The following is a 21272-nucleotide window of genomic DNA, read 5'->3' as shown; positions in this document are numbered from 1 at the left end:
CTACTGGGCGAGGCTGGAATGAACCACTGCCTGGTCCTTATGAGCAGAGAGAGCTAACTAATACAATTCTCTTTTCTGCCCTGGGACAGTTCCTTGGACCCAGTCTCCGAAGAAGACCCGCCTCCTGCCTTCGCCAAGACCTCAGGCCACGCCCCTCCCGCTCCTTCCCGTCCCCGCCCCTCTGCGTTCGTGGGCAGGGCTTTCCGCGGGGGCGGGACTCGCGCAGAGTGGGCGGGGCGTCCGGGCTTCTCCGCGGGCCCGCGCTTCCGGGGCCCGCAGGCGGTCAGCGGTCTGATTTTTTTTCCGGCCGTGAGGCGCGCGAGGCCCGGTCCATGGACCGGGCGGCGGCGGCGAGGGTGGGCGTGGTGGCGAGCGCCAGTGTGTGCGCCCTGGTGGCGGGGGTGGTGCTGGCCCAGTACATTTTCACCTTGAAGAGGAAGACGGGGCGGAAGACCAAGATCATCGAGATGGTGAGTGTCGGAGGGTTGGCGCGCCCTGGCGCGAGGGGCCGCGCGGCGGTCTGTCCGGCCTCGCCTTCTCGCGCCGGCCGCCGCTGGGATGCGAGGGGTGCACGGGGGACCCGTTCGCCCCGCGGGCGGCGACCACGCGGGCCCAGTGACCTGGTCTAGAGCCTCGACGGCGGCACTCGCATTCCCGTGGCCTTTGTTTTGTCTCCGTTTGAAACGCAAAGGCAGCAAATAGGGCATTCGGAAACAAGCTGCCTCCTGCTGCAAAACCCGTTTCTCGAGCGATAACTGAACGTTCTGGGCAGGTTGCTCTCTCCCTCCCGCATCAAACCGTTGCAACTAATCCATTCCGACAGAGTTGTTGTTTTTGCAGCGTAGCTAGGATGAGTTAGATTATGAAAAGGTGTAACTTCTCAGTGGTTGAAAGGATGCCAGCTAACTGAGTTGGAGTTCAGAATAGTTTATTTTGTATTTGGAGGTTATTCCTTCTTATCTCAAACTGCCAGAAAGTATCATTTCCCCAAACTTCTTGCATACCATTATTTTAGAAATTTATTTCCAATTTTATTGTAAGAGAGTTTCAAAAATTCCATTTGAGGTACGTTATAAGCAATATTTGCTCCAAAGTTAGGGACGTTTTAGTTTTTTTTTTAAATTAGAGCCCACTCATCAAGATAAGTTACTCACCGAGTTGCGTTCTGATGTACTTTCTGGAGTGCATAATCCCGTGAATACTCCCGATAGTGTGCTACACACGTGAACATCTGGGGTCAAATATTTATGACAAATAAGTTGACAATCTACTACTGTGCTAAATAATACCGTTTAGATTCATATACTTAGAATACGTCAGCCTCTGTCATGTTCTAATTGATCAAAGAAACTATTTGTCCTGTTGGTTGGTATTGGCCCCAGGTTGATTACAGAAATATTTTTCCGCAACTAAAAGTAAAAAACTATGTTAACTCCCACATGTCTCATATGCCAGTAATATTCCTAGGTTTTGTTTATTGCTAGAATTAAATTATTCTTGGGTTATTATTACTTCTTTTCTCAACCTCTATACCCACAACAGCAAATGTTTTTATTTCAGAAATTTCATTTTGTTTGTGTTGCTGTCCTATTTAGAGAACTTTGGTGGCTTCTTTTTGCCCCAAAATAAAATACGTATTTGAAAAAAAATAATTGCCATATCTTCCTGTATGTAGTTTGTTGTATCACTTCTCCTCTGAACTAAGTAGGGCTAAAAATCAATGCTTTCACAAAATCCCACAATGATAACATCGTAAGAACAGTTTGGAGTCTTTGTGAGAAATAATGAAGGCCCATCAGGCAGACCAACTTTACTTATTTGTACTATAGAAATCAGTCAATCTTGACATACACATATGTATGCGTATGTTATATTAATTCAGATTGCAATACATGTGCAGCAGCCTGCTAGTAGCTTTGAAAAGGAACAAGTCAAAAGAGCTTTGTGTTTTTAACTTGTAATTTTAGTAGGTTGCTTCTTCAAATGGGATAAATATTTGATTGGGAGTCTAAAGACCTGAGTTCAAATCCTGGCTTTATTTCTTTCTAATAGCTGTGTTTTAGGGGGCATGCTCTGCCCACCCCACCCCACCCCCCACCTTAGAGAATCTGTACAAACCAATGGATGTCCAGTGGACATAACTCAACCTGGTCACAGGTAATGGAACCCGCAGTAACTACCTAACCAAAGAGGGCCTATCCATAGCTGGCTAGGCAAATAAATGACTTCTGGCACTAGGCTTAAGGTGATGCACTGCTTTAAGAGTTTTTAAGAGATACAGAGGAGTTGCTAGTGGGCTGTGCATGCTACAACTGACATGCCCTGTAGGGCAGCAGGATAAATATATGGAGGAAGCCAGTCAAAAGACCTACTTGTGATGTTCAGAGCTTGGAGCTAAGAGGAGCCATTTCATGAAGTACATGTTTCTTTCCTTCCAAGTCTAATTATTCATCCTTTTGTGTGTTCCCTCAGAGCTTGTAACAACCAGCCCTACCTATTAGTGGAGCTAGTTTGGGTAGATTTCTCTTCCATGCACCCAAAATCTCTTTAAGATTACGCATTAAGGGGCCGACCCCGTGGCTTAGTGATTAAGTGCTCGCGCTCTGCTACTGGCAGATTCGGACCCCGGGCACGCGCCGACTTACCGCTTGTTCGGCCACGCTGGGGCGGCATCCTACATACAGCAACTAGCAGGATGTGCAACTATGACATACAACTATCTATTGGTGCTTTGGGGAGAAAAAGGGGAAAAAAAAGGAGGAGGATTGGCAATAGATGTTAGCTCAGGGCCGGTCTTCCTCAGCAAAAAAAAAAAAAAAAAAGAAGAGTGGCATGGATGTTAGCTCAGGGCTGATCTTCCTCACACACACAAAAAAGATTATTCATTAATTTATCAGTCAATACACTTTATTTTTAAATAAATTTTTAATTTTAGAACAATTTTAAATTTACAGAAAAATCAAGCAGATAAATCCTCTTATACTCCATAACCAGTTTCCCTGATTACTGACATCTCACCTTAGTATGGAGCATTTGTTGAAAGTAATGAACAAATATTCATACATTTTGAAATATCTATACTTTGTTCAGATTTCCTCTTTTTTTGTTTGTTTTTTGTGAGGAAGATCAGCCCTGAGGTAACACCCCTGCCAATCCTCCTCTTTTTTCTGAGGAAGACCGGCCCTGAGCTAACATCTATTGCCAATCCTCCTCCTTTTTTTTTCCCCCTTTTTCTCCCCAAAGCCAGAGTAGATAGTTGTATGTCATAGTTGCACATCCTTCTTAGTTGCACATCCTTCTTAGTTGCTGTATGTGGGACGCCACCTCCGCACGGCTGGACAAGCGGTGCGTCGGTGCGCGCCTGGGATCCGAACCTGGGCCGCCAGCGGCGGAGCCCACGCACTTAACCGCTAAGCCACGGGGCCGGCCCCAGGTTTCCTTTGTTTTTACGTAATATCCTTCTCTGTCCCAGGATTCTATCCAGAATACCACATTACATTTAGTCATCATGTCTCCTTATCTCATCTTGGCTGTGACAGTTTCTCAGGTTTACATTGTTTTTTATATCTGTGCTACAGTAAGAAATACATCTTTAGTGTTTGTCCCAGGTTCCTGGCACACAGCTCCTAAAACCTAGGACTCTCGGACGTGTCAAGAGTGTCTTTTGTGTGCTAATGAGATGGACTGATGGCTAGGGGTCCCAAGGTGGCTTTAGGATGGGGACTGGTTGCCATAAAGATCAAGGCATAAGGATTGGAACTTGCAGCTCTACCACCCCCACTTCTGTGGAGGGGAAAAGGGCTGGAGTTTGAGTTAATCACCTCTAGTAATGATTTAATCAAATTGCCTACATAACGGAACCTCCCTAAACCTCATAAGAACTCGTAAAGGAGGGCTTCCAGGTTGGTGACTACCTCAAGGTGCTGATAGGGTGGTGTGCCTGGAGAGGGCATGAAACCTCTACACCCCTTCTCCCATACCTTGTCCTATGCTTCCCTTCCTTTTGGTTGTTCTGAGTTGTGTTCTTTATAATAAACCCGTAAGTAAGTAAAGCACTCTCCTTTGTTCTGTGAGTCGTTCTAACAAATTATGGAACCTGAGCGGGGGGTTGTGGGAACCCTCAAATTTATAGCTGATCAGTCAGAAGTATGCGTGGCAACCTGGGACTTGAAACTGCCATCTGAAGTGGTGGCAGACTTGTGGACTGAGCCCTTAACTCATGGGATCAGATACTAACTCTAGATAGTGTCAGAATTGAATTGTCCAGAGAGTTGGAGAATTGGTTGATCTGAAAAAAAACCCCACATATTTGGTGTCAGAAGTGTTGTGTATAAAAATAATTAAATGTAAAACTTTTAGTAATATCTAGCCCATGTTGGGGTTGTTAGTCCTGTTGAGACGATTCTGACTTCTAGGGACCCTGTGTATAGCAGAGCTGAACCCTGCCCAGTCTTTTTGCATCATCCTCTCAACTTCCGGTGCTATATCATACTCTGCTGCTATTCATAGGGTTTTCATGGCCAGTTTTCTCCGAAGTAGGTGGCCAGGTCTTAGTCTGGAAGCTCCACTGAAACCTGTCCACCATGGGTGACCCTGCTGGTATTTGACATACTAGTGGCACAGCTTCCAGCATCACAGCAACACGCAGCCCCATAGTATGACGGCTGACAGACAGGTGGTGTGGTTCCCTGATGGAAATGAATCCGGGCCGCAACAGTGAAAGTGGTGAATATTAACCACTAGACCACCAGGGCTGGTTATCTGGCCCATAGTAACTGCTTAATAAATAGTAGTTGTAATTATTATACCCAAACACAGACTACCAACGCCTCTCACATCCTGTAGTCATTTTTCCTTATGAACACTAGTAGGGCATAATTTTTTTTTTTGGTGAGGAAGATTGGCCATGAGCTAACATCTGTTGCCAGTCTTGCTCTTTTTGCTGAGGAAGATTGGCCCTGAGCTAACATCTCTGCCCATCTTCCTCTGTTTTGTATATGGGATGCCACCAGAGCGTGGCTTGATGAGCGATGCGTAGGTCCACGCTTGGGATCCGAACCCGCGAACCTCGGGCCTCCAAAGCAGAGCTCGAGAACTCAACCACTACTCCACTGGGCCAGCCCCAGTAGGGCATAATTTTTAGCCACTCGTCTTATTTTCTCTCCTCTTTCTTTCTTTTTCCTAAGCCTTCATTGTAAAAACTACTCTTTCTAATTATCCCCAATAAGAATGATTTGCAGTTTTTGTAAACTGGACCAAAAAGATAAAGGTTGCCAAACATGTATATAGAAGTTTATACACATACAGTAGAATTTTGCACAAATGAATTGGTATTTGGCGATGAATTGTATTTGGGAATGAATTACAATATGTAATTGTAAGCCTGAATTCATTCCTTCCCCCACCCTCTCTTGGATTCTTACAAGTTTCAAGTCCTTCCTCATATCTATTAACCATCACTTCTCACTTACTACTCAGTTTTAACTCACCATTCCAGTCAAACACGCCTACTTGTTCTCTCTGTGGCCTTTTCGGCCAGGAATGGCTACTCCGTCAGTAAAAACACAAATTCTGGAACAAAGCTCGCGGACTGACTGGAAGTTTCCTGCCAGGCAGAGAAACCCACTCCAACACAGAGTTTAGCTTTTGAAGGATGAGGCTCTGAGGGAGGAAAATGTAATCATGTGTATCTTTGTATAACTTTTTATATTGAATGATACATGATAACTTGAGTGTGTCTACTTGATTTTTATTCATAGGCATTGCTTCCATATTTTATTATCTCCAGATAGCATTTGTCTACTTTCAAATTAATTTAGCCTAAATATAAATGCATTAACAGTAAATAAAATTTTAGGGAAATAGTAGGAACTGTAATTTTTCCTCATAAAAGAAAAACCCAGTACTTGAAACTAGATAAAACTAAGTGTTAGTGATTAAAAAAATAGCAGTGTACAAATTTAAGTACTAAATATGGCTTCTAAAGAAGATAGTTACTTTATTTTTTTTTTTAAAGATTTTTTATTTATTTATTTTTCCCCCAAAGCCCCAGCAGATAGTTGTCTGTCATAGCTGCACATCCTTCTAGTTGCTGTATGTGGGACGCGGCCCCAGCATGGCCAGAGGAGCGGTGCGTCAGTGCGCACCCGGGATCCGAACCCGGGCCGCCGGCAGCACAGTGCGCGCACTTAACCGCCAAGCCACGGGGCCGGCCCGAGAAGATAGTTACTTTACACCATTTAAAAATGTGTGTGGTTAGCCATCAAGGGATTGGAACAGCACCAATGAAACTGTCTATTTTCTGGATATAAGATGCAATCACTTTCAAGAGGAAATTATTTTAAAGTAAAAACATTTATTTTAAATGTTTGTATATATATGTTTATGCATATATGTGCTATTTATAAGAATTCGTCTTATTTTTTCTGGATTATGGTAGTAGAAATCTTGCAAGGGTTTTTACCTGTCATTTGTGAATAAATGATGTCTTTCCTGTCCAACAGTTATCCTCCACAGAACTCAACTTTTCTACAGCTTTAAGAATCACACTTTTCCCCACCGTTCCTCTAGTCATCATTCTTGTAAGATAGGTTATTTAAAAGTGTGGATTTTATTTGTTTTTATTAAATTTTGCATTTGGCTACCCAAATCTACTTTAATCTCTCAGTAAAATAATTTATAATTTAGTGTTCCATTGTATTCATTCCAGAGACTAATCCAGAAAACTTAATGTCATATAGGAAGCAGATGTAATGCCCTTAATATATTGATAACAAATTGACCAACTTTTCCAATTATTTAAAATTATGTATCCTTAATTTGTGCTTTTGAAGTTGTTTTAGAAAGCTCAGGGGCCAGACCCGTGGCGTAGCGGTTAAGTGTGCGTGCTCCGCTGCTGGCGGCCCATGTTTGGATCCTGGGCGCACACCGATGCACCGCTTGTCAGGCCATGCTGTGGCGGCGTCCCATATAAAGTGGAGAAAGATGGGCACGGATGTTAGCCCAGGGCCTGTCTTCCTCAGCAAAAAACGAGGAGGATTGGCATGGATGTTAGCTCAGGGCTGATCTTCCTCACAAAAAAAAAAAAAGAAAGAAAGAAAAAGAAAGCTGAGAATATATTTTTTTTAATCCAAGGTGTTAAAAGAAAGCTCTAAAACTGACTTTTAAATTTAAGGCCCATCTATTTAGGTCATTCTTCTGTTTGCTGTTAAAATAAGTTGGATACAGACCTTTCCCTGTAGGAGTTTAAAAACTAAAATAAATTACGTTCATGGAAAAGAATGACTTCATTTGATAGACTATTCAGTGAACAGAAAGAGCTAGCTGATAAGAACAAGCATTTCCAGCCTCACATATTTACTGAAGAAAATAGAATGACAGTCTTTAAACTAGAGAGAGATTAAAGATTTATTAGTAGAAAATAGAGTTAAATAAGATGATCTCTAAGATCTCTTCTAAAGATGTGATTGGTATGTGGAATAGACAAGATGCAAGGAACATAAATAGAACACAACTTTATTTTTCTTTCTTGTGGCCCCTTTAAAATTTATTTGGTGGTGGTAATCTTTCTCACCCCAGATGATAGGCCCATGACTTTTTTGCTCACCCTCAGGTAAAAGACACTCTTTTAAATCACAAGCAGCCAATCTCATTTCTGTATATAAAAGTGTTCAGTCATATATATTATTCACAATTTCAGTATTAATTCTGAGATCAGACTTCTAGATGGGCATTACTTGTGCTCCCCAATATTTTTAGTTCTTCTTCCCTTCTTGCAGTTGGGCAGGCTTTCAGTGTTCTGGCCAATAGACTGTGTCCGGAGATGATTTGGTCACTTCTGGGCCAGTGTAGTTATGAACAGGTGCACAGCTGTGCATATTCTTTCCTCCTGCTGGAGCAAACCCTGAAGCATCATGCTGGAGATGATGACACAGTATCAGAGCAGCCTGGAATACTGAACCAATACACGGAGGACAGCTGCTCTGGAGAGTCATCTGGACCCATATTGGACTTTGTGTGAATGAAAAATAAACTTTTTTGTGTTAAGGACTGAGATTTTTGTGTTGTTACTGCACCATAACCTATCCTGACTAATATAGACTTCACCACCACCAAGCTACGGCTTACTGCAGGTGGCTTCTCCCCTCTCTAGTTAATGGTAGCTAGTGATCTGGGATGGGAGAGGAGGTCATAGTCAACCTCTCTCTTTTCCTCCTCCTCCTCCTTCCCCCACTAGCCATTGCTTCAGACTTTTGGGTCAGTGGAGTAGGAGGAAGGGGGCAGCATGGAGAAAGTAAAGAAATGAGAGTACTTATTTGACTGGATAGGTTTGTGCTCTCTGGGCCTGCAAGATATTTAAAGTTGACGTTTTCTTGTTCTTTCACTGTATCCCCTTAATGTGGACAAAGGATTGCCTTTGGTGCCCCACTCCCCCCAGCCTGATTTTTTTTTTAAGTGATCCACTCCATACAGGCTCTTGCTTTTGAAGTCCCTCCCTCTCAGGTAGCTCTTTGGGGCTGGATAAAAATAGATTCCTGGCTTGTTCCCTCCTGTGTGCTCCCTGTCCAGTCTGTAGGAGACATTCACTCATCCCTAGCTCTGACAAATTAGGAGTACAGGCCATTACAACAAAGCCACTTTTTTTTTTTTAATTTCAGCTTTCTTGAGATGTAATTGACAAAACTGTGAGATATTTAAAGTCTACATCATGGTGATTTGGTATACACTGGTAAGGATTCCCTCCATTGAGTTAATTAACACATCTACCACCTCACATATTTATCTTGTTTTTATGAGAACATTTAAGTTCCACTTTCAGCAAATTTCAGTTATGCAGTACAGTGTTATCAACTATAAAAAGTATGGAATGCTTCACAAATTTGCATGTCATCCTTGTACAAGGGCCATTCTAATCACCTTATAGTTCCACTTTTAGTGTATGTGCTGCCTAGTGGAGCACAGCAGAGCCACTTCTGTCCTGCTGCATATCTTTCTGTAGCATGGATCAGGAGTCAGTCCTCCACAGCAAACACATTTCAAGTTCTCCAAGTGACCCTGGGAAAGGGTCCTCTTGCCAGCTTGGTGAGAAGGTAGCACTCTACTGTACCCACCCCTTGAAGGCAGAGGGCAAATATAAGACAGCAACAACTCTTCACAGATGCTCTCTTCCTTCACTCTTTTCACCCTTGTTTATTCTTTAAGTGGGTGAGGGCCCAAGAATCATGAAACCAATTCTCTCCATTTCCTTACTAAATAACATACTTAGGGAGTTTCTTCCCTTCACCTTAGTATGACACCTATCATATTGGTTCCTGAGGATTCCTAATTTAACATCCTATTACATAAGTTTAACATTCTATGAAAATTTTTTAGATGGCACTCTTTTTTTTTTTTTTTTAATTTATTTTTTTCCCCCAAAGCTCCAGTAGATAGTTGTATGTCATAGTTGCACAGCCTTCTAGTTGCTGTATGTGGGACGCAGCCTCAGCATGGCCGGAGAAGCGGTGCGTCCGTGCACGCCTGGGATCCGAACCCGGGCCGCCAGCAGCAGAGCGCGCGCACCTAACCGCTAAGCCATGGGGCCGGCCCATAGATGGCACTCTTTGTTATGGGCTGAATTGTTCCCCAAAATTCATATGTTGAAGTCCCAGCCCCCAGTACCTCAGAATGTAACCATATTTGGAGATAAAGTCTTTCAAGAGGCGATAGAGGCCTTAGGGAGGGGCCCTGATGCAATATTACTGTGTCCTTATAAGAAGAGGAAGAAAAACCAGGGGCACACAGGCACAGAAGGATGAACTTGAGACAGAGCCAGCAAGAGGGTGGCCATCTGCAAGCCAAGGGAAGAGGCCTCAGAGGAAACCAGATCTGCCAACCTTGATCTTGACTTCCAGCCTCCAGAGCTGTGAGGAAATAGTCTGTTGTTTAAGCCACCCTGTCTGGTATTTTGTTACGGCAGCCATAGCAAACCAGCACTCCTTTTTGTTGTTTGTTTAAAGAGGTTCACAAGTATCTTTGGTTTTGTTTTCTTTTTTTGTTTGATGAGCGTATGTCATTTTTTTTTCCTCAAAAGTTGTTCTTGCCCAGTCAATGTTTAGCACTCAAAAAAGAAAGCACTCAGTCTTTTGTTTAGAAAGTTAGATGTATTTTATCTGTAACGAGAAGAAACTGAGCCCTGCCTTGAAATGAAAGGTATAAAGTATTATGTTTTCTGCAGACTCTCTGTATCAGTGAATCTCAAGTTAAAATGAGTGTGAAATCATTTGAGAAGCTTATTTTAAAATATACCTGTCAGATTCTCATGTGTAGCACAGTGTGAGGACTGTTGTGTTATAGTATATTTATTCAGTGCCTAACATGTGATTGACACCTTGCTCATGCCTTATGAGATGTAAAAAATGATAAACCTAACCTAGCCAATACATTAATCAAAAAGAAATAATAAGTGTACATATTTGAAAGGAAGAGACTAAATTCTTCACTTACAGACAATGTAATTGTCTACCTTGAAAATCTTAATAAACCAACTGAAAATCTGTTAGAATTAATGCATTCATTAAGGTAACCAGAAAGATTGAAGTACAAAAATCTATAACATTCTGATATACCAGCAAAAACAGATTGAAAATGCAATAGAAAAAGAGTCTGATTTCACAGTAGCAACCAGAAAAAAAATAAAAAGACACTAAGGAATTTTAAGCCCTTGCCTTTGAAGGAGACAAGGCATATATAAACATGAGAAGTTAAATAGCAGAAAAAGACAGTAATTCAGAATGTACATGACAAAAAGCCTTGTGAAAATTTATTCACATATCCGTTGAATACAACCACTGTTCTAGCCATTTAGGTACAGCAGTTAAGAAAACACAAAAATCCCTGCCCTCATGGGTGTTGGGGTTGGCAATGGTCAGAGAAAGGAGAGTTAATATTTAGAGAAGTTAAAAGAAGTAGGACTTGAGCTGGGCCATAAGGATCAATGAAATTCAGAGAAATAAAGGACATGAGAGAGCTTTGAGGTAAGTGATAAAGTGAGCATAGTAGATAATGAATGGAACAATGAGTTGACAATTGCAGTTGGAAACAAAAATGCTTTTTATGAATTAAGGGGTGGTAGGAGACAAGGTTTAAAAGCAAGTGGAGTTAAATTTCAGAAGGCTTTTGGTACCATGCTTTAAAATTTTCCTGTAGATAATGGGGGGTTGCTCATTGAAAGCAGTATTTTACAAATTCTGCGTGACTGAATGTGGAGACAGACAGATGGGATCAAAGATGATTCCAAAATTTCTCTTCCTCTGAGTAACAAGATACAATTGACAGAAACAGATGAGGAGGGAGAGCCGGTTTTGTATAGAAGAGGAGTCTGTTTCCAGACATGTTGATTTTAAGGTGACAGCCTGACACTTGAGTGTAAATGTCTGTCAGGCACTTAGAGACAGAGGACTATACTAGAGAGAAATGGAGAGTATTTTGGAAGTCACTTATATAGAAGTTAAAGTTGAAACAGAGTCCAGGATGTGTTCTGAGAAGGAGAGAAGAGCTAAAGACCAAGGACCGAAACTTTGCCGAAAATTCTCAGATAAGGAGGTGGAGAAAAAAACTAATTAGAGGAGGAAGCCTGGTTTTAGGAATTTCAGGATATTAGGTAGCTTTACAAAAGTCAAAAGGGAAAAGAATGGCTTAAAAAAAAGAATCAAATTATGGTAGGAGGGTCATGAGATTTAGTGAGTCAGAGTGTTAATAGGGTGAGTAGTAGAGGGATCAAGGTAGACCACTCATTTGAGAACTTTTTTTATGAAAGGATAGGGAGGGGGCTTAATCAGAGAAAACCAGAATCAAGCAAAGGGGTTTTCTTTTTTCCCAAAAAGAAAAGGTTAAAAATGTTAGAAAAGGGTCTGATGTTCATGATTTGTATAAAATACAATTCAGATGATGTTTACTCTCAATTGTAATTGTATCTTAAATTACCATTCATTAAAAAGATTTACACTGGTTTTTAAGAACATACCATGCAAAATCACATAGTACTTTTAGGATAATGCTTCTAGCATCATTTAAGATTTTTTTTCCTTAGTACATTCTACTATGAGTGAATTGAATGCAGTAGTTTCCTCTTATCTGTGGTTTCGCTTTTTGTGGTTTCAGTTACCTGCGGTCAACTGCAGTCTGAAAATATTAAATGGAAAACTCCAGAAATAAACAGTTCATAAGTTTTAAATTGGGCACCGTTCTGAGTAGCATGATAAAATCTCTCGCCCTCTTGCCCAGTCCCGCCCGGGGTGTGAATCATCCCGTTGTCCAGCATATCCTCGCTGTATATGCCACCCACCTGTTAGTCACTTAGTAGCCCTCGTGGTTGTCAGATTGATTGTCGAGGTATTGCAGTGCTTGTGTTCAAGTAACCCTTATTTTACTTAATAATGGCCCCCAAGTGACATGTTTTATTGGTTAAAAATCTTGCTTTATTGTGATCATGGCTGTTAACTCTGGCGAATTGGTTTGGGATAGAGGGACATTCACTGATGTAATGTACATAAATTTTACAAATGGTTAACCTGACATCTCAAATTCCACTGCATTAGCCGTAACTTTTGAACCACAGATAGTAAACATTTTGTACAGAGAAACTTTATGCCTAGTTCTTCATTTGAAGCAGTAAAAGGGTCAAAACAGTATAAACTCATGACTGAAGATGTATTATTAAATTTGTTTCAAATTAATTTTAGGAAGTATTTGAATTATCTGCTTGTTTTTTTTTAATTATTTTATTTCAACATGTTTATTTTATTCTCTGTCAATTTCTAGAGCAAGGCCAATCCTTGACACAAATGATTTAATATATTTAGAAAACTTACACATTTTAGTCATTCTTTTTTTTTTTTTAAGATTTTATTTATTGGGCTGGCTCCGTGGCTTAGCGGTTAAGTGCGTGCGCTCTGATGCTGGCGGCCCGGGTTCGGATCCCGGGCACGCCCCAAGGCACCACTTCTCCGTCCAACGCGAGGCCGAGTCCCACGTACAGCAACTAGAAGGATGTGAACCTACGACATACAACTATCTACTGGGGCTTTGAGGGGAAAAACATGAATAAATAAAATCTTTAAAAAAAAAAAAAAAAAAAAAAAGATTTTATTTATTTATTTTTTCCCCCCAAAGCCCCAGTAGATAGTTGCATGTCATAGCTGCACATCCTTCTAGTTGCTGTATGTGGGACGCTGCCTCAGCATGGCCTGACAAGCGGTGCGTCGGTGCGTGCCCAGGATCCAAACCCGGGCCGCCAGCAGCTGAGCACGCGCACTTAACCGCTAAGCCACGGGGCCGGCCCCAGATTCATGTTTTTATCTAGCAAGTTATTTGTACTTTTCTACCCACTGAACAATGATGAGACTTAATCTAGAGTATTTCATTCTCTTATTTTATATTTCAGAATTTATTTGGTCAAACTATAGTATTTAGGTTTAAAAATGTGTTTAAAAGTACCTTGGATCATTTGACTTATGTAACAGATATTTTATGATTTTATTCTCAAGGTAAGACTTCTTTCATTGTTTTGGGTTTTTTTCGGGGGGATATAGTTAACTATGCTTTTCTGCAGACCTTCCATTTTCTTTATTCATTATGATTTTTGAGTAGCAAGAAATATTAGGTTAAAAATTGTAGATTTTCATATACTCTGAAAGCTGATGGATATGTGTGTAGCCACTTATTTTATATATTCAGATAAGAAAAGCATTTTTCAATTAAGAAGGCATTATTCAATTAAACATTTGTTCAGTACTTACTGTGTGTGATATGCATTTTTTGAGATATAAATGTGAATAAAACAGAGACCTGAACCTCAAAGAGTTTACAGTATAGGATAGGAGACAGATAGGCAAGTATATAAGTAAAATAACCATAATAATAACGGTTAATGTTTATTGCATGTTCAATATATTACCCAAACCTAGGCCTAATGCTTTATCTGTCAATCTCAGTCTTCACAGCAGTTTTGTGAGCTAGGTTCAATTATTACCACAATCTGCTCTACCACCCCTAACCCCACCTCAATTTTACAGCTGTAGAAATGTGCTCCAAGAGTTTAAGCAACAGGAACTTGGTCATTGTCACACAGCTAGTAAGAGGGAAAGCACACCCCAGATTCAAACCAGGTCTCTTTAACTTCAGCCAGTGCTCTTATCCTCAAAGCTCAATAGAAATATGCAGAAAGTGCTTGAAACACAAAAGAGGGAACGCTTAATCCTACTTAGAATACATAAGTTGTGCTACAAAATTGTAATAGTGGTTAAGCAGAGCCTTCAAACATAGTTTAACAGGAAGACAGAGATAAGGGGCATTTTTAGGCAGAAGGAATAGAATGAGAAAAGGCATAGTGGCAAGTAGTATTGTGGCTACAGCATGAAAGATGTATGTTTGGATGGAAGAGATAGGGAATGTGGATAAAGAGGCCAAGTTGTAAAGGAATCTTGTAAAGCCATTCTAAAGAGTTTCCCCTTTATTTTGTAAGCAGTGAGGGGCCATCAAAGGTTCTTAAACAGGATAGTTGCGTGCTCAAAACTATATTTTATAAAGATAACTTAGACAAGATGGAGGGGAAGGGTAGAGCCTGGAAAGAAGGAAATAACTTAGGAGGATGTTGGCAGTATTCCTTATGAAAGATGATCAAGACCTAGACTAGGAAATGAGAAATCAGAGGGTAAACATTTCACAGATAAAATCAATAGGACTTAGTGGCAGCACAAACTCTGAAGTCATATAAACCTAGCTTTGAATCTAGGCTTTCTCATTTATCAAGCTGTGTGATCTTAGGCAAGTTGTTTAACCTCTCTGAGTCTCTGTTTCTTCATCTGTTAATTGGGAGGTAGTAATAGTACCTACTCATAGGGTGCTTTCGAAGATTAAGTGAGATAACACAGTGAACACAATTTGAGAGCTTATCATTATTTATGATCATTAAATAAAGAGATTAATCACAGGGAACAGTGACTTCAAGGTTACAAGGTAAACTTGGCTACATTATTAGCCAAGATAGAAAAGGGGGAAAGAGGGACAGATTTGAAGAGCAGCCAGGAGGCAGGGAAAATGTGGAAAAATAAGTTCACTTTGTTGTGTTAAATTTGAGGTGATCAGGGAATAGCCAGGTAGAAATGTCTGTAAATTAGTTAATATAATTTAAGAGCTTAGAAAAGCATTTGGTTATTGTTGGCCCATATCTTGGCCCACAGTAACCAATACATACATATATCACCTATTGTTATTATAGCAGCAGCAACTGAAAATGTAGGGCTGGAGCTCAGAAGATAAACTGGCACTGGAAATATTATTTTCTCAAATGTCTAGTCTCTCAGCGGTAATAGTGGGAACAGATATGGTTTCTCATCCGTAATTTTACAGCAAGAAGAGAAAACTTGAGAATGCCGGCATTAGAGGGGTGTTCAGTAAGGAAAACAGAAAGAGCTGTCAGAGGTGGAATAACAGAGTGTTTCCAAAAGAAGGGAGAGAATCAGCAGTGTCAGTCTGCAGAGGTCACAAGTTGGACTGAAAGGCTGTTGTAGCAGTGGGTTGAGCAGCCACTAGAAAAACAATGAAGTGAGGAAAACCAGAAAGTGATTGTTGAGTACAAGAAGTACTTGTGCTGTGGGCATGTGTTTTGTTTTGTTTTGTTTTTGAATGGTTGGCATGTGAGCATGTTGGTAGGCCAGTGTGGCAGTGAAAAGCCAGTAATTCAAGAAGCGAGACAGGAGAGGAGTAATCAGTCCAGCTGAATTCCAGAGGAGATAGAAGGCAAGGGATAGAGAACATAGGTGGACGGATGCCTTTAGAAAGGAATAAAGAACATCTCTCTTTCTAAAAGTGTACTACTTATAGTGATTTCTGGTTGCTTATTTCCTCATGTTCTTATTTACATTATGTCTTATTATTTTCAGCCTTATGTTAACTGCCTCTACCTACTTCATTCTGTACTTCTATCCAGTTGACCTAATTTCTCCTATTAAAGGGCATCTCTTTCCAAATTTTGTATACCAACTGCTTTCCCAATTTCTGTTGCATTACCAGAATATATTCTAGTTTTATTTTTTACCAGCAAATTACTTATTTTCCCTAGTAGAAAAGTAATCCCCCCAAAAAAGGTGAGATGGTTTAGTCTTACTCAGTTCTTCTCATATCTTTTATTAAATTCTCCCACAGTAATTGGAGGAAGGTGGTCAAAAGGTACAAACTTCCAGTTATAAGATCAATGAGTACTAGGGATGTAATGTACAACATGATGACTGTAGTTAACACTGCTGTATGATATATACGAAAGTTGTTAGGAGAGTAAATCCTGCATGATCATCACAAGGAAAAAAAATTTTTTTTCTTTGCTTTTTCTTTTTATTGTATCTGTATGAGATGATGGATGCTAACTAAACTTACTGGGGTAATCATTTCACAATACATGTAAGTCAAACCATTATGCTGTACACTTTTTTTGTGTGTGTGAGGAAGATCAGCCCTGAGCTAACATCCATGCTAATCCTCCTCTTTTTTTTTTTTTTTTTTTTTTGCTGAGGAAGACCGGCTCTGAGCTAACATCTATAGCCAGTCCTCCTCCTTTTTTTCCCCAAAGCCCCAGTAGATAGTTGTATGTCATAGTTGCACATCCTTCTAGTTGCTGTATGTGGGACGCGGCCGCAGCATGGCCGGAGAAGTGGTGCGTCGGTGCGCGCCTGGGATCCGAACCTGGGCCACCAGTAGCGGAGCACGTGCACTTAACCACTAACCCACGGGGCCGGCCCTACACTTTAAACTTATACAGTGATGTATGTCAATTATAGCTCAATAAAACGGGAAAAAATTCTCCCGAAGTAGAAGTATCTAACAAATGAAATAAAACTCAAGCACAAAACCAAAACAGATGTATAATCTTTTTTTTTTTTTTTTGTGAGGAAGATTAGCCCAGAGCTAATATCCATTGCCAGTCCTCTTTTTGCTGAGGAATATTGGCCCTGGGCTAACATCCGTGCCCATCCTCCTCTACTTTATATGGGACGCCGCCACAGCATGGCTTTGATGAACTTAACCGCTACGCTACCGGGCCGGCCCCAGATGTATAATCTTAACACTGTGCCATAAAGAGCAACAAGGAGGGTGGGAATTATTTGGATAGCAGGATAGGGGAGATGGAACTGTCGATAAAAACTTCCCATCTGGTTAAAGTTGTCATTTCTAATTTAAACACATCTCAACTATTTATGGCTTCCTTGTGAACATCAACAATTACTACTTAAATAGCTGGTACTGTTTTTGAAACTTGAGTATAGTGTATTTCCTTCCTGGAGATAAACTTCTAACAAAAACTTCTTCCTTTCTCCTATCTTAATATCAGAAGTTCTCTGGGTCCTATACTGAGTAAGTAGAAAGCCTGCTGTTGAGTCTGTATTTAAAGGCAGAGGGGGGGAACCAAGATTTAAAAACTGCTTTAGTGGATCAACACTATCACGTTGGATTTTATTTTTTTTTGAGAGGTTTTATTCTTTTTTCCCTTTTTCTCCCCAAAGCCCCAGTAGATAGTTGTACATCATAGTTGCACATCCCTCTAGTTGCTGTATGTGGGACGCCGCCTCAGCATGACCGGACAAGCGGTGCGTCGGTGTGTGCCCGGGATCTGAACCCAGGCCACCAGTAGCGGAGTGTGCGTACTTAGCCGCTAAGCCACGGGCTGGCCCCTCATGTAGGCTTTTAAAATATCTCTATATTTCAACTGTTATCTAATTTGTGTCAGTACTCAGATTTATGACCTTTGAGAACCTGTTGTGAATTCTTGATTTGTTTTGTGAAGCATGTTCCCTGAACTCCTAAAGTATTTCCTGATGATTTCTCCTAATTTAGCAGTTTATACTCTGTCTTGTATTGTTTACTGTTGTATATGTTCAAGGATCTGGAATGGTACATATTTCTTTGCCTTCCTTTTTTTAATTTTTTTTTTGTGTGTGTGTGAGGAAGATCAGCCCTGAGCTAACATCTGATGCCAATCCTCTTTTTTCTGAGAAAGATTGGCCCTGAGCTAACATGCGTGCCCATCTTCCTCTACTTTACATGGAATGCCGCCACAGCATGGCTTGACAAGCGGTGCGTCGGTGCGCGCCTGGATCCGAACCGGTGAACTCGGGCCACTGCAGCAGAGCAGCGCACTTAACCGCTTGTGCCACCAGGCCGGCCCCTTTGACTTCCTTTTTTATTAATTGCTCTTGACTATGAGAAACAGAGATCCAAAATCAGTGGCTTTAATAAACATACAGATTTTAGTTTTCTAATGTAATGAGAAGTCCAAAAAGTAGGCAGTTGCTGGTTTGTTTGTGTGAGGAAGATCAGCCCTGAGCTAACATCCATACCAATCCTCCTCTTTTTGATGATACTGTTTTTTCTTTTCTTTTCCTTTTTTTTTTTTTTTTTTTTTTGTGAGGAAGGTCAGCCCTGAGCTAACATCTGTGCTAATCCTCCTCTTTTTGCTGAGGAAGACCGGCTCTGAGCTAACATCTATTATCAATCCTACTCCTTTTTTGCCCCAAAGCCCCAGTAGATAGTTGTATGTCTTAGTTAGTTGCACATCCTTCTAGTTGCTGTATGTGGGAAGCGGCCTCAGCATGGCCGGAGAAGCAGTGCGTCGGTGTGTGCCTGGGATCCGAACCTGGGCCGCCAGTAGCGGAGTGTGCGCACTTAACCACTAAGCCACGGGGCCGGCCCCAATCCTCCTCTTTTTGCTGAGGAAGACTGGCCCTGAGCTAACATCCATGTGGATCTTCCTCCACTTTATGTGGGACACTGCCACAGCATGGCCTGACAAGCGGTGCATGGGTGCGCGCCCTGATCCGAACCTGGGCCACCAGCAGCAGAGTGCGAGCACTTAGCCTCAATGCCATGGGGCTGGCCCCGCAGTTGCTGGTTTTAATTAGGAGGTACAAGGACATCAAGGCAGAGGTCTTGGAAATTTCCTTGGCTTTTCTCATGGTCACGGGATGGCTGTTGCAGTCCTGGTCAACATGTCCATCTTCCAGGCAGCAGAAAGGAGGAAGCAGGGAGGAGGGTACTTATTTCAGTAAAGCAAAACCTTCTCCTTGCATGTCACTGGAGAGAACAGAGTCATACGGCCACCCTAACTGTAAGTGAAGCTGAGGAATTTCTTTTTGGTTGAGCAAATTGCCACCCTCCAATAAAATTGAGATTCTATTACTAAGAAAGAAGGGGAGGATGTGTATCAGTTAGGTAATCAGCCATCTACCATGCTACATCATAGTGCCTATTCTTTTTCCATATCATTTGCCATTCAGTAAATATCGATTTAATATTTGGTCAGATGAAAATGCCTGTATATAATCTAATATTACTGGTGGTCAGTCGGCTGGTAGAAAAATAGATCATTCCAACTATTCCTAGTACTTGGTAATACAGCAATAGAGACAAACTCAGAATAGCTTTGATCCTCTGTCTACCCCAAGCGTAAATATTTGTTCATTCACACCTGAAATATCTAGATCTTAAATAGTTCTTGAGACATGGCCACTGCCTTCATACATGCTAATGAGATTTAGAAGCTACTCTTTCAATTATGTGTCACAACTAACTTAAAAACTGGAGTCCTAACAGTACTTCTAGAATGAACGAATATAAATGTCAGAAAGATGATAACAAAACGCCAGGTGGTGTTCAAAGGAATCGGAGATTATATTGGGTAATATTTGATGGATGTAGTCACATTTGAGGGGTAACAATCATGATTGGTCCAGTTTGAATAAAATATATTGTAAAATAAGGGAAACATTAAACTCTTAACATTGGCAAAGAATATGTAAGGTCATCTTGAATCCTCAGATTTGCAAGTGTGGAAATGTTTGTACCAGGCGGATGACTTTGTCCTTTCAAATCACATTTGTCATGTTTCCTGTGTATTGTCCTCTTGCAATGAATCTAACCACATTTTCAACTTCATTGAAAAGTTTGAGGGCCAGCCCCGTGGCATAACGGTTAAGTGCCCGCGCTCTGCTGCGGGCGGCCCGGGTTCGGATCCCGGGCGCGCACCAACGCTCCGCTTGTCAAGCCATGCTGTGGCGGGGTCCCATATAAAGTGGAGGAAGATGGGCACGGATGTTAGCCCAGGGCCAGTCTTCCTCATCAAAAAGAGGAGGGTTGGCATGGATGTTAGCTCAGGGCTGATCTTCCTCACAAAAAAAAAAAAAAAAAGTTTGATCTCTTATCTAGCGAGCCATTTTTATATTAGCTAGAATACTTCCTGAAACAGTTTTAGTTTTACAGATTGTTTTTTTCTTATTCTTTTTGTTGTTAATTCATTTACGTAACAGATGGAGCCACCCTTAAACCAGATACTAATATTTTAAATTTACCCAAGAATTCCCTTTTCTGGCTAAAAGCCATCATATCCATAGATACTTTTACTTTCTTCATTTAACAAGCCCTCCAGATGATTCTGATGCGTGCTCAAGTTTGAGAACCATTGAAGTAAACAATTCAAATTCTTGCCCCCAGCAAAATTACAAATTTTACAAGTCACAAAACTTCCAGGTTAATTGCTCACAAGTAGTGGCAATTGGGGCTGCCAAACAATTATTGTGTGAATAGAGAAGGCAATGTGATGAGGATGTAGAAAAATGGGCACTTTCATTTACTTTGGTGGAGCCCGTGTACATTGGTTAAATAAATTATAGTGCATGGTTAAATTATGATGCACTTGTATAATACAGCTGTATAATACAGCTTTAAACACAAAAGTAAATCTGTATGCATTAACATTTTATGAAGCTCAAGAGACAGTAACTAGGGAAGAAAAGGAAGTTGTAAAACAGTTGTGGTTCCAAAAGAGATACACATGGATTTGCTTGTATGTCATTGGAAATTCTTGAAAAACTACACTAGAAGCTGTTTATAGTTGTTACTGGTGATGGTGGAACTTGGGAGGATGAGACTGGGGAGGGAGATTTCAACTTTTCCATCCTTTAATGTTTCATATGGTTTGAAATAACATGAGCGTGTATTTTATACATTTTTAAAAACTGGTTAATTAAAAGCAACATTTTTAAAAGTGTGTTGGGACCACATTGTAGAAACATCTTTATTATCAGTAGTAAGGTGTTTTTAATTAATTTGCTAAAGAGCCTTTGAGTGTGTTATTATTTATTTTTTCCAGCACCAATAGTCTAGTTTTTATCCGAGAGTGTTTTTTTTTTTTTAATAAAAAGATCTGGATTGTGTTTTAGTGTGATTAACCTGTAGCTGAAGTA

At 40.8% G+C, this 21272-nt stretch overlaps 1 protein-coding gene and 1 non-coding gene across 3 annotated transcripts in view; one reads left to right on the top strand and one right to left on the bottom strand.

The window, feature by feature from the left end:
* The first annotated feature begins 311 nt into the window (after positions 1 to 311).
* The window catches only part of NT5C3A (5'-nucleotidase, cytosolic IIIA), a 55827-nt gene continuing 34866 nt past the window's right edge, over positions 312 to 21272 (top strand). Inside the window, exon 1 of one of the 2 annotated variants that reach the window (XM_004418842.3) lies at positions 312 to 470. In XM_004418842.3, coding sequence (XP_004418899.1) covers positions 333 to 470 — 138 coding nt within the window. In that variant the 5' untranslated portion in view covers positions 312 to 332. The remainder of the gene's footprint in view (positions 471 to 21272) is intronic. The other variant, XM_014785861.2, reaches the window with a different exon arrangement.
* Positions 8856 to 8959, bottom strand: LOC147918231 (U6 spliceosomal RNA). Its single transcript, XR_015553541.1, has one exon. It is a non-coding gene; the product is annotated as a U6 spliceosomal RNA (small nuclear RNA).

Source organism: Ceratotherium simum, chromosome 1, assembly GCF_057802395.1.
Source record: "Ceratotherium simum simum isolate JZ-2026a chromosome 1, ASM5780239v1, whole genome shotgun sequence".
NCBI lineage: Eukaryota > Metazoa > Chordata > Mammalia > Perissodactyla > Rhinocerotidae > Ceratotherium > Ceratotherium simum.
This window is presented reverse-complemented; position numbering and strand designations above follow the sequence as displayed.